This window comes from Perna viridis, chromosome 2 (genome assembly GCF_037379345.1).
Source record: "Perna viridis isolate PV_CMFRI_1.1 ecotype Kerala chromosome 2, ASM3737934v1, whole genome shotgun sequence".
NCBI classification, from domain to species: Eukaryota; Metazoa; Mollusca; class Bivalvia; order Mytilida; family Mytilidae; genus Perna; species Perna viridis.
The window spans coordinates 44088256-44100924 of NC_142446.1; the positions used below are offsets into that span (position 1 = coordinate 44088256).

Sequence of the window (12669 nt, forward strand, 5' to 3'; positions counted from 1 at the left end):
TGGCAACCAAAATTTCTGGTGCCTTGAATTCTGAACAAGGTTTAAACATACTGTTTGATAGTAATTAAATTATAGACAGGCTTTAAATTATGATAAACCCTTTCCATTTGGTTATTCAAAAGTCTTACAAAAAAAAAAAATGAAAAACTTTGAAGCAACAAGCAAGGAACATATATTATATTGCCAATAGCAAATACTGTAACAACATTAAAAGTAATACAGTTATGTCTAACATATATATATAGATGTCAGAAAAGAGAAGGGGTTCGAATCCCACTGAGGGAGTGACTAAAATATAGAGTATTATATCAAATAAAAATTTCAAATAGCTGCTGTTGAAAAAGGTACCCCTGTATTGGATATCCCTGAATTCTTTTAACTTGTTCTAAAAACAGAAGTCTTCATAGTTTTTCTGTAAAGATACTTAGTATTTGCTTAAGGGACACAAATGTTAAACTGAAAAATTTCCAAATTTGGCAACTATATATGAAATAATTGTCTCCAGTATGCGCAAAAATTTAATAGAAAATTTTTCAGTAATCAGTATTTTATAAGGAAAAAATGTAGACTCTTGTACTTCTCCTACACTGTCCACCAAACCCGAACTAAAAAAAAATAGCTTGTCAGACAACCTCTAGTATACTGCTGGAGTACCCCTTATACCAATTTTGGAAATCTTCCATAAGCAACAAATGAAAGGGAAATTCTTAAGTTTAATGTTAACAAAATTATATTGGACATCTTCCACAGCACAAAAAAAAATACACTAGTTCAGTACCCACTGATCAGCCTCCTGCTTGTAATGAACAAAATATATAGTTCCTGTTGTAAAAGCTATGGAGCTCAATAATGTTAGTTTGGCAGCTCTTGACATTGTAATTTACTGACAGTTCACATTACATAAACTTAAATGACTTTGACAAGTTCACAAAACATGTTGATAAACACAGGAAGTTAAAGATAGGGAGGTCACTCATAATCATGATTTCATTTAAGTTCATCAGAGTTATCTCCCATTGAACAAATACATTTTGAAATAACTTTCTTGCTTTCTATATTACCAAGCTAAGTTACTTACAGTCATCCTTAACCAATTTTTAAATCTTCTGTGAACCATTGTTAAAAAATGACAAAAATCATAGACATTCATGAATTTCATGTAGATTTCCTCAGAAAAAAATCTTTCTTCAATAAACCTTTATACTAGTGTGTTACTGTACTTAAATAATGTACTTTTTAACTTTAATTTCTATTTTTTTTTTATACATATGCCAGTTGACAAACATATGGTGCTAAATATTTGTCTTTGCTTCCATCCACACATCAGATATTTGAAAGATTTTTAAAAATAATTGAATTATACAATGTTAGCCTTCATGTATAGACGCTTTTTGTTTGACTATTTAAGTAATGAGACTAAGACAAGCAACATGGTAAAATGTTTTTTTCATTTTCATTTTTGTCCATTTCTGGCAATTTTTTGCTACATGTGGGGTTCAACAAGAGCAAAGTAGAAACCAAAGCACATTCATCCTACAGCCTGTAGCCTGTGAAGACTACTGAAGCCGAATAAAGTCTGTTACAGGCACGAGTTGGGGGAGGGGGGGGTTTCAGTAGTCCCCTGAAGGGTCACTTGTGTGAAAAACTGATGATTTTTTCCAATTTTTGGCCTTAAAACTGGAAGTAGTTGACATAGAAATGGTGGTGACAGACATCATTCTTATTTAGATTCCAGACAAAATAGAGCAGTACAGATTATTTCTATTCTGACTGTGGTCAGAGAAATGAACCCTACTCCCCAAAAAATCTCATTTTTTCCGGCAGCAGAAACTCATGACCTCTTTCAGCTTTCAAGTCATTATTTTTTAACAAACTCTATATCAGATAGCTCATTTTAAAGCACAGTCATGCTGCTTGCAGGTAGGCACAGATTGTGCTTTCCTACACTAAGATTAACACTGCTACACCCAATAAAGCGGAACCAGGGCCAATACCGAACAGGTCTAGGTGCAGCACAAGGGTTAACAGATTAAAATGAAAATTTGACCACAGATACACCTCATCATGCTGAACACTTTTACATATGTCAGAATTTGGCTAAACCTATTGGTTTTGGAGATATATGCGAAAAACTACCATCTAACCCCCATGTTCTATTTTTAGTAACAGTGGCCATGTTTTTGACAGATCAAAAATCTAAACATATCTTTTGTGCAAGATACCCAAAGAAACATTCATACCAAGTTTGGTTGCAATTGGTCAAGTAGTGTCAGAGGAGATTTTTGAAAGAAATACCATTAAAAATGGCGAACAAAAAACATTAAAAAGGGCAATAACTCCAATTTGGCTTAGGGCTCTCCAACCACTTCCGGGTCAAATGGCCACCCCCTATGTAGTACCAAAAACACACTGAACCTAGACATATGCATTGTAAGTGCATTATTTGTGTGTATTATGATTAAAAGTAGTCAAAATAAAGCTGAGAATGTGTACTTTAAAATCATAAATGTAATTAACTACAAAAGTGTATGAATATTGTTTACATGTGTAATTTGCCTCCATGCTGTCAGTTAGCATGTAATTTGGGGAGAATTTCTACAATCGTACTATTAGCATAATGATTTTGGAAGCCTTATTTTCCAAGCTTCGCAACGGTATGAAACTTTGAAGTGTCATTTGTCCTGAGAATTCACAGTGAAACTTTGAAAATTACTTTTTTAACATGTAAAGTAATGGAAACACTAGAAGTGGTTGGTGAGACCTTAACAGATTGAAATGAAAATTTGACCACAGATAGATCTCATCATACTCAACACTTTTTACAGAGTCAGAATTTGGCTTAACCTAACGGTTTTGGAGATATATGTGCAAAAAACTACTGTCTGACCCTTATGTTCTATTTTTAGTAATGGCGGCCATGTTTTTGGATGGATCAAAAATCTAAACACAACTTTAGTGCAAGATACCCTCTGTACAAAGTTCCATATAATTCCACTCAGTAGTTTCAGAGGACAAGATTTGTGAAAAATTGTTAACGGTCAACAATGACAGTGGATGCAAAGTGATGGCAATAGCTCCGATGGCCTTTGGCAAGGTGAGCTTAAAAGAGGTTAGTGTGTATTGTGTAATTTAGCACAGCTGTTTTTGTGAAATTTAGAGCTTGCCTTCAGCCACTAGCTAAACTCATGTCAAAAACAGATTTGGACTAGTAGAACTACGTATAAACTTCTATTTAATGTATGGATTTTGATAAATTCTTGAATATTTTCACAGAAAGGACCAACAATTAAAAAGGAACAAGGTAAACAAGTTTAAAACAACGAAATTTTGCTTAGGTACTCGGTACTAGTATGGGATAAATATCAAGAATTGCATTTTACAAAATATAATATTTGTCTTTATGGTTAAACCTTAAAACATATCACAAGATGCAGATACTTCTTCTTTCAAGAAAATATAAAGGGTTTTAGTATGTTAATGAAAATGCTGTTTAAATTTTACATTTAACTTATTAAATCTACTTTACTTTGTATAATGGATGTAATAATAAGACACACACAATGTATTACATTTTACATGTATTTAATACAGTAACTATTATAATAAATAAGATTTATAAAATTGCTAGGATTCTTATATTAAGACCTGCTCCGTTCCTTAAAAGTGAAATTTTTGCAAGAGAAGATGAATGATATAGCACATCAGCTAATGGTTAATGAAGCATAGATAAGAAAAAGCATTTTAAGTGCAGCTGAATATAGTTCAAACTGTCTTTTTCATTTATTTTAGTCATCTTGATAAAGATCTACTGGCTTCTTCTTTTTCAGCTTCATGTGCAGCAATTTGGTCTCTAAGATCATGGAGGCAGTTAAATTGCTGAAAGACATGTAAAAATATATAATACATGTATAAAGTTAAGTAATAGATAGAGTGTACAGAATACTGAAACCATTTTTTTATTAATACAAGAAATGCCAAGTGAGACTTAAGTTAATGTTCCTAGTCAGACTAATTAGTGCTTTTAAAATTATATATTTCAGATATGTAAATGATTGATTGATTGACAGTATTATTAAATCAAACTTTCTATTAAAGGCAAATATTTCGTGCATTTTAGGACAAGACCCTTTGATTAACTAGTAGACCTGGTTTTGTACTAGTCCTACATGCTGAGCAAGATTTTTTATAATGCACTAGTTCATAGAAGCAACAGCCTGCAGGTAACCATAAGCATACAACCCCACATGGACACATTACTCTGACCATGTAAAGGAGTGAGCACATTCTCTGATAACCAAGTAACACATACGTGTCCAAGGTTCAGTTTTGAAAAAAATATTATTTTGTCATGGAAAAGAAGTTAAAATTAAATAAAAAGAAATAATCATGTAGCAATAATCAATGTTATAATTGTTTCAGGATTTGCTCATTTGTTGGAGAAGGTGTTTGGCTAGTTGTACCACATTAAACGACAAATACCATTAATAATATACAGTCACTTTATAAGAATCAGAATACAAGGACCACAAATTTCGCTAACAGCAAATTAGCATTATTAGGTTCAAAGAACATCTATGAGTTGGGCTATATGTACAGATAAGGTAAGTTTTCTCAATTACTTTGAGTGTAGTCTTTCACTGATTGAGGTATGGTCAAATTTGGGAGTATTAGAACTAAGGGAGTACTTTACAGTTTTCCCCTTATTTGAACTATGATTTAGGATTTCAAAGGCTATATAACAGTGCCAGACTTATACAATATATATACCTTCACAGACTGTACTGCTCCAGGTCCTCGTAACTCTCTTAGCACTTCTATAGATTTGTCAGCCGACAAGGTAGTGTCGAGCTTCATCATTAGTGCTGCAGCAACTACCAGAGAAATATATAATATTTAAGAAATAAACATCTCACTTTTAGAGACATATGTGCAGTATTGTTTCATTTGCATTACATTCTTACACCAAAAAAAAATAATGAGTCATTGGTCACGACATTAGAGGCATGTATTGGATTTATTACTTTTCTCATCTTCATCCAAAAAATCTTGTTTGTTTCAACAGCTTTATAGTTAGTTTTACTGCAACGATGTTTCATTAACTTTTTACTGGGTTTTAACAATTAAAGACTAGCAAAGAAGCTTTTGATTGACTTAACTTAAACCATTTAGAATTTGAGAAAATAGCATTTAGTTTTATACACAAAGGACCTGTTTAATCTGACAATTGAGTGATGCAAAAACCTCTAATATGTAACACTATTCATGAGTCTTAAATTTTCATACTGTAATATTTTTAGTACCACAGTAGTCTAACAATGTAACTGTTATTATGTTTTTTGCAAGTTTTATTGAAACTCACCAAAACAAGATCTTCCTAGTCCACCATAGCAGCTGAAATGAAATCAAAGGTAACAATATGACAAATTTATCAAAATACAACAAAATAAAAGATGTACCAAGTTAGTTACAATGGTTGGTAGAACAAATGTAAGAATGGGCAAGTCACTGATACCATCTGAATATCAATAGACCATTCTTTTAATCATTTTCAACAGGGAGCTTTCTTATAATTGAAAGTATACAAGTACATAACCAACTGAATTCCATATTTTTTTCAAATTGTGGTGAAAAATGATAAAATCTGATTCCTTATGGAATATTTTTGCTATCACTCAATTACATTGTATGAAATAATTAGACAGGGCTTTCAGAAAAATGGTACTAAAAAGTCAATATGCCAATATAATTGATTTTCCAATGCATATCTATAATAAAATACTGTCCTTTCACACATAATGCACATTCAATTGGCATCAGCCTACACTTTACTGACTTTGCTAGTAATTTGACATTTTTTTTATGTGCATGCTAATGTGGATCAAAATTCACTTAGAACAAATGAATGACATGCAATGTGCATTTCCATACAGCTATGCACTTGATTCAATATTTCAATATAATTTAATTTCAGAAGTAACACGGTTTCTGACTGGATAAAAAATTTGGTCTATCATCTCACAGACCAAATTTTGTAATGACTGTGCTGTCATCAAACTTTTTTTAATGATTTACTCATTGAATTTTTATACTTAAATCAAATTATAAGGAATGACTATTATATTTTTTGGGTCTATTTGAAATGGCCTCAATGCCTGTGGTGTACACTTGAAAAAAACCTTCTACACAGGTTATTTAGTGTGCACCATGTGATTGGATTAAATGTCTAATGCTGTGTTCACACAACTGTAGAATATAAATTTGCAATAAAAAAAAAAGTATCAATGATGCAAATAGGATAATGCATACCAATTTAAATGTATGGATTCACATTAGAATTTTCATTATCTGTGAATACATTTGTGAAAAAAATATATTTGTATGCATTCGATTTTTTTTAATGCCCATTATACCATAAGGAGTATGAACAAAATTTTAGTTTGAAAGAAACTAGTTCATTAAAAATAGAATAAATTTAGTACTATATCATCAATTCTAAGCAAAAGAAGGGGTTTACTTGCCTTCAGTGTTACACATTTCATCATATAGGTAACAAATTTATTCAATGAGAAGACAAGATATCCCTTAAAGAAAGTAGGCCACCATTACCATAAAATCCTTTAAGCAATGTAAGCAAACAATTTAAGCTTCTAGCTGAAGCCTGGGACTAGAGATTTTGGTTTGGTAGAAATTAAACAATATGTGATGGCTTTTAAAAGCTTTAGTTGTATTTTAAGAAGAAGAAAAGTCTTAATGGGGGGTCATTTTGGGTTCAGATCAGCAAAAAACAAAGATAGTCATATTTTTATTTTTGATATATTTCAGTAGAAAGGTCCTGCTTACAACCATGCATGTATTTGGATAATATCTTCTTTCTTGTCATGGCAAAATTACTCTGAACATAGATTAATTCAACATAATTCAAAATGTCAAAACTTATGAAATTTGGTGACTATAGTAACCAGATTTTAACCAATCAGATTGTTTTGTACTTTATTGTCAATTGTTTTATTCAAGACATATTTCATTAATATATTTATGTAGTTTGAAAAATTTCCACCATTTAAATTAAAAAAACTACATTCAAATAGTGACATTTTGGTGATTTTTAGGCCCAAAATTGGTGGTTGCTAAGGACAGGCCATTGCCAAGGTAACGGCCAGTAAAATATTTATAATTTAAAATTTTTTTTTATTGTTTTCCATTATGTCCAACAGATAGAAAGTCAATTTGGTTCAAATATATGACATCAATAAATCACCCACTACATGATTCTTAGGCAGACTGGTACTGAAATAGCGTTAGGTTTAAGACTGTTTATCCAATTAATACAAGAATAACTCACTGTATCACAACCTTCCTTTTATTCATTAGTGAGACATGTAAATCATCGATTATTTGGACCAATTCTCCAATACTAAGTATAGTGCCGTCAGGGAAGGGTGTGTGATGAACTGTTATACCTTCATTTTGTAGACTGCTCAATAACCTTGGTACCCTGTACTTGTTCAATTCACCTTTACTGCATAAACAGAAGACTTCTTTAACATCCTCAGTAACTAAACATTCTAGGACAGGAAAGAGGCAAATGTATGATAATAAATACATGCACAAAAATTCAACTGCTTACATCTACATTTTTGTATGAAGGCCTTGACAATAGATTAAATCTTATGAGTTCTTCACTAGTTTTGGAAAACAAGTACAAATTTAACAAAATTATGTGAAGGAAACCAATTATTTCATTAAGAAAGATAAAAGGTAAAGAAAAGGATGAATAAAAAATTTTTTTTCAAATTCCTCATCTTCTAAAAAGACACTTTTTATTATATTAAATAAAAAATATTTGAAATATAAAAGCCTTTTAGAACCATTTTTGCAATATTTATATAAGATTGGTATTACTGAATTTTTAGCCATGCAAGACTTAAAAATATTTTTTAAAAATATTGCAACTGTCATAAGGTCTAAATCATTCTAAGTGATGTAAGTTGGTCAAAGTTTTACCACAAATGTTATTGTTTTGTAATATTTTTGTAATATTTATAAAAAATTGGTAATATTGTATTTCTTATCATCCAAGACTTCAGTCTTCAAAAATATGAAGAAAAATAAATATTGTAATTGTCATATAAGAATCTATATAAATCTAAAAGACCAAAGTTTTACCACAATGTTACCCTTTATAATGTCATCATGCATAAACAGACAGCCTATGGTAAAACAGGTGATAAACACTAATACAAGACAGCATGTATAATCATGCATAAACATGTACTTCAAATGTGCAAGCATGTGCGTGGGCTTTTATCATCGTCCCCTTACTTACATATTTTTATTTTGTATTTAATTTCTGTATGCTTTCAAAAATCTAAACATCTGAAAATCCATCAATTCTATTATTTCAATGGACAGACTTCCTACATCAAATGTCAAAGATAGCTCATGTGTACATACTTATGTCATTTTCAAGTTTTCTCCATGTGTCTTTAAACCTACAACCTGTACAAATAAAACAAAAGAAATTAACATTCAGGATTTATACGTATAATTAAGTACCACTCCATATAAAAATCAGACACTGCCAATGGTAAAGTGATTCATGAAGTAGAAAAACCCACAGAACAAATGATGGTTTTTCTGTCTACATATGCTATATATTTACATAATAATAATCATTTCTGTATTCAGATCTGCACTTTTCAGAAAATCATACATTCATCTCACACTAAAATCAACCAAATGAAACCAAATCAAGGACGATAACTCTTGCAATGTGCAAATTTCATGTACAATCTATATAATCTCTTACCTAAAAAAACCAACAACCAAATGAAAAACTAAGACTAGTTATATAACCAATAGTCAGTAACTGTCTCTGAACAAGAAATAAAACTGACTTTAGTGGGTTTTTGACATGTATGAATCACCTTCAGTCTGATGTCTAGAAAAACTGCCACTTAATAACATTAGTTTCTCCAATATTCCACAAAGGCTCTTAAATTCTTATCACAGGCATAAATTGATCAAATTTTCCTTCTGTGTTTTCATTAATCTACAGACCATATTCTTTGAAGTGAATGACATATACAAATTCATTTACGATCCAATGGGTAGATTCACTAACACTAGTTTTGCCTAAGTCTCAACTTACTATTCGAAATTTTCTATTTGCCTATTTTTAAGTTAAAACACTATACAAATACAGAAAATACAAGCTGTTGTGTCATAATTTTGTTACATGTATAAGGAGGGCACAAAACTCTGCTTCTACACAATTTTCATAGAATTTTCACAAAAATGAGATGATAAAGGGTAGTTCTTTAATCCAAAAATAAAGAGCGGAAGATGTGAACAACAAAATCTTATGTTAAGAGTTGTGATGGTACAGAAGGCTCCTTTTGTATAAATATCAAACAATTTGATAAATGCGTTCAAAATTTTCTGCATAAAAATGTCTCATGAAATAAGCTAATTTAACACAATATGGCTAAATTTTCTAATTTTGCTTTATTTTCATCTACAATTTTAGTGCAACATATACATTAACAGAAATTAAACTTTGTTTTTAATGAAGGCACATTTTCAACTAGTGAATTATGCAATTTTCAATTTTTTGGCCCACTCTAATTTTTTGAGACTGATTTCCATATTTTCTGAACATACTCCTTTGCCTTTGATGATCTCACCTGGCAATGCACTTATTCCTAGAGATTCATCAATGCCATATGTTGTCAAATCCAACCTGAAATTAAAAAAAATATTGGTACCTCGAATAACTGAAAACCTGGCTTTTTTTCTTATAAAAAAAAACCAGGTGTTTAAATGTACAATGTATATACAATGTATCTGACAACCTTCATGAAATATGTTTTTTTTTAGTGGAAAAATTGCTTCCTTTATCATTTAAATATACATTATGCATATAACAACACTTTCTAACCACCAAATGAAAGTCTCTAATAATCAATATGGTGTCAGAAACATGTGAATAAATTCAAAATATAGACACCATATTGATTGTAACAGACTTTCGTTGGGTCGCTAGAAAGAGTTGAAATATTTTTCATAAAAAACTTATTTCAAGTATGTTTGAATAACATAGTGAGCAATTATACCACCCAAAACATATTTTATTGAGGTTTTCAGATTTTCAATCTGGTTTTCGTTTAATACCTAGGTTTCCCATTATTTGAGCTACCCAAAATATATCAAGCCTAAGTAGTGTTCTAGGTGTAAAGTCTTTTGTCAGAGAAAATAATGAGGGCTAGAAAAATAACTGCATACACTATAAATAACCAAATTGTGTGTACATGTACATGTATGAACTCTTTGGTTGAAGTACTCCCAATCAGTAAGCTTGGGGAAACACTTTCAAGCCCCACGGTCTAACATTAGACCAGAATGTCAACACTGCAGCCCAGTCCTTGGTAGGACATACTCTGACTGAATTCCTTTATCAAACATGTCCTAAACGGCTGGGCTCCACCACCAACACCCGTTGGTTTCATAATAAAAGCAAATGCTAACAGAATCCTGTGAAAGTGGCGGTATAGTATCAGATCTTCAAGGATAGTCAAAATCATAAAATGTGTGTATGTTTGCATTGAACTAGATAGTTTAATCATCAGTTGCACATACATGAAAATGTGAAACATTTTTGTGGAATTAAGTTACTTACCAAGAAATTTTGAAGGGGGACAAGTCAAATTCATTGTCTTCATCGTCTGATGAATCAAAATTTGAGGAAACACTTGACTTATTTGTTGCTTCTTCTTTCATTGTTCCAGTTTCGTTGGTTACTGCTGTCATATCATAAAAAATATAAGTATAAATGAGTCGAGTTTATAGCTGTCACTTTTCGAAATTCCCGCTCTTGGTTAGCAAAGCGTTTCAATAATATTTTTCTATGAGGCGCTTCAGAGTCACAACTAAGAGTTCAGCTCCGATAATGAAACATAAATTATTATAAAGAAAATTACTGTCAATGATATGATACTGAAAATACCAAATAAGAATAAGATTTAAATTAAATTGGGTTTGAAATTATTAACCAATACCTTTGAATAAAAGTAAGTCGAATTCCTGTTCAAAATGATCGGGATGGTCGAACTAGTTTTAGATAAGGAGCACCTGTCCTAGAAACGGAAAGATGGAGGTGACAGATGTAAACAATCGTACAAAAGTTCAATTATGGGATTAATCAACGAGAAAACAACTCCGAATTTTGGAAGCAATCAAGATCTTGTTGTTAGTATTTGATAGAGAACGAAACAAGCATTCTTTGAAGTTACTCAGTATCGACTTAAAATATTTGTTACACTCAGAAATGGGTATGGTCTAAAAGTGTAACCTGTACCCATAACCGTACCAACTTTCCCCCGTACCCAAATAATGATTTGCTAAAATTTTCATTTTTGCAGTATATTAAGAACTAAAAATCGCATGAGATGTGGAAAAGTCTTTTTCAATTAATTTCTAATCAAGAAAATGATGTATATTTTTCTAATATTTCTTGTTTGATCGGTTTTCCGATGTCAAAAGTCTAAAATGTGGAAACGGAAGTCACCATATCAAACTAATTAGTGACTATTTTTTACTTTCCTATCCAAATTTGACGGTTTTCTAACATCATTAAGAGGTTAAAACTTCACTTTAGAACTTTGGGTAAAGTTTTGAAAGATTTGATATTGTTTTAAAAAAGAAGTGGTTGAGTTTGAATTCCATAGCGTACTTAGCGTCAATCCCCATACCAGCAAAGAATGGATACTATCTTATCCAGAATGAAAAACAATGTCTCATAAACACAGTCTGATGTGATTTTAATTTATCATCAATGAAAATTTTGATAATATCATGATGTTCTAATTTCCAATTAGCATTAAAATTGTACAGATAACAAAAAATACTGGACTTTGATTTTGGGTTACACATTTTAGACCTCTTGAAAAGAGAAAACAGAATACAATAAATTTTTTCGACAAATATTTTGAATATCATTAAATCTAGCCTAACCATCATATCATTTTGTAAATATGTACCAACTTTCAGCTGGAAATATCATGTAATAATGAAAAAAAAATGACGAAATAGTATTTGGGTATGGGTACGGGTTACACATTTTAGACCATACCCAGAAAATGGTACTGGTCAGAGAGAACTCATGATTTTCATGACTATGAGCAACTCGGCGGGTGTTTCTAGAAAAGCAGAGGACGCTTACCCTACCGGTGCACCTGGTCCATGCTCCCAGTTTTTAGTGGAGTCCGAGTTGCTCATTTACTTTTGTTACTTTGTATGTATGATTTTAGTTACTTTATGTTCTTTGTTGTGTATGTCTGTTTTCCATGTCTGGTCTTTGTCCCTGGATTACATTCTTTTGATTACTGCTATAACCTTGGTTCCCTTGATTACTCTTTCAAGACAGAAGCAGATCTCGCCAGTCTGCTCACCAAAATATTATTCCTCAACGAAAATCATTGTATGATAGCTCATTTTTGAAAGAAATATATTAGCAATCTGTTAAGAGTTTTTTTTTTGTAAGGAGACTGTTATTGTGCAAGTTATAAATATTGAAACTAATCTGTTAAATGTTCATGAAAATTAAAATAAAAAAACATTCTTAACTAATTAATTGCAATATATAATTAGGGAATTTGAATTTCCCATGCC

The 12669-nt window shown here is 31.2% G+C and overlaps 2 protein-coding genes across 21 annotated transcripts in view; one reads left to right on the forward strand and one right to left on the reverse strand.

Moving 5' to 3' along the window:
* The window catches only part of LOC148625255 (cyclin-dependent kinase inhibitor 3-like), a 29281-nt gene extending 18378 nt beyond the window's left edge, over positions 1-10903 (reverse strand). The window contains exons 1-7 of one of the 2 annotated variants that reach the window (XM_088568695.1): positions 10679-10903; positions 9687-9742; positions 8455-8499; positions 7343-7565; positions 5360-5391; positions 4768-4871; positions 783-3876 (exon numbers count right to left, since the gene is read on the reverse strand). In XM_088568695.1, coding sequence (XP_088424821.1) covers positions 3790-3876; positions 4768-4871; positions 5360-5391; positions 7343-7565; positions 8455-8499; positions 9687-9742; positions 10679-10809 — 678 coding nt within the window. In that variant the 5' untranslated portion in view covers positions 10810-10903 and the 3' untranslated portion in view covers positions 783-3789. Of the gene's footprint in view, positions 1-778; positions 3877-4767; positions 4872-5359; positions 5392-7342; positions 7566-8454; positions 8500-9686; positions 9743-10678 lie in introns of both variants that reach the window. The other variant, XM_088568694.1, reaches the window with a different exon arrangement.
* A 199-nt stretch (positions 10904-11102) lies between these two features.
* The window catches only part of LOC148625256 (uncharacterized), a 79379-nt gene continuing 77812 nt past the window's right edge, over positions 11103-12669 (forward strand). For 18 of the 19 annotated variants that reach the window (XR_015919886.1, XM_088568678.1, XM_088568675.1 and 15 more), the window contains exon 1: positions 11111-11247. The gene's annotated coding sequence lies outside the window, so the exon portion shown is untranslated. Of the gene's footprint in view, positions 11248-12669 lie in introns of all 19 variants that reach the window. The other variant, XM_088568693.1, reaches the window with a different exon arrangement.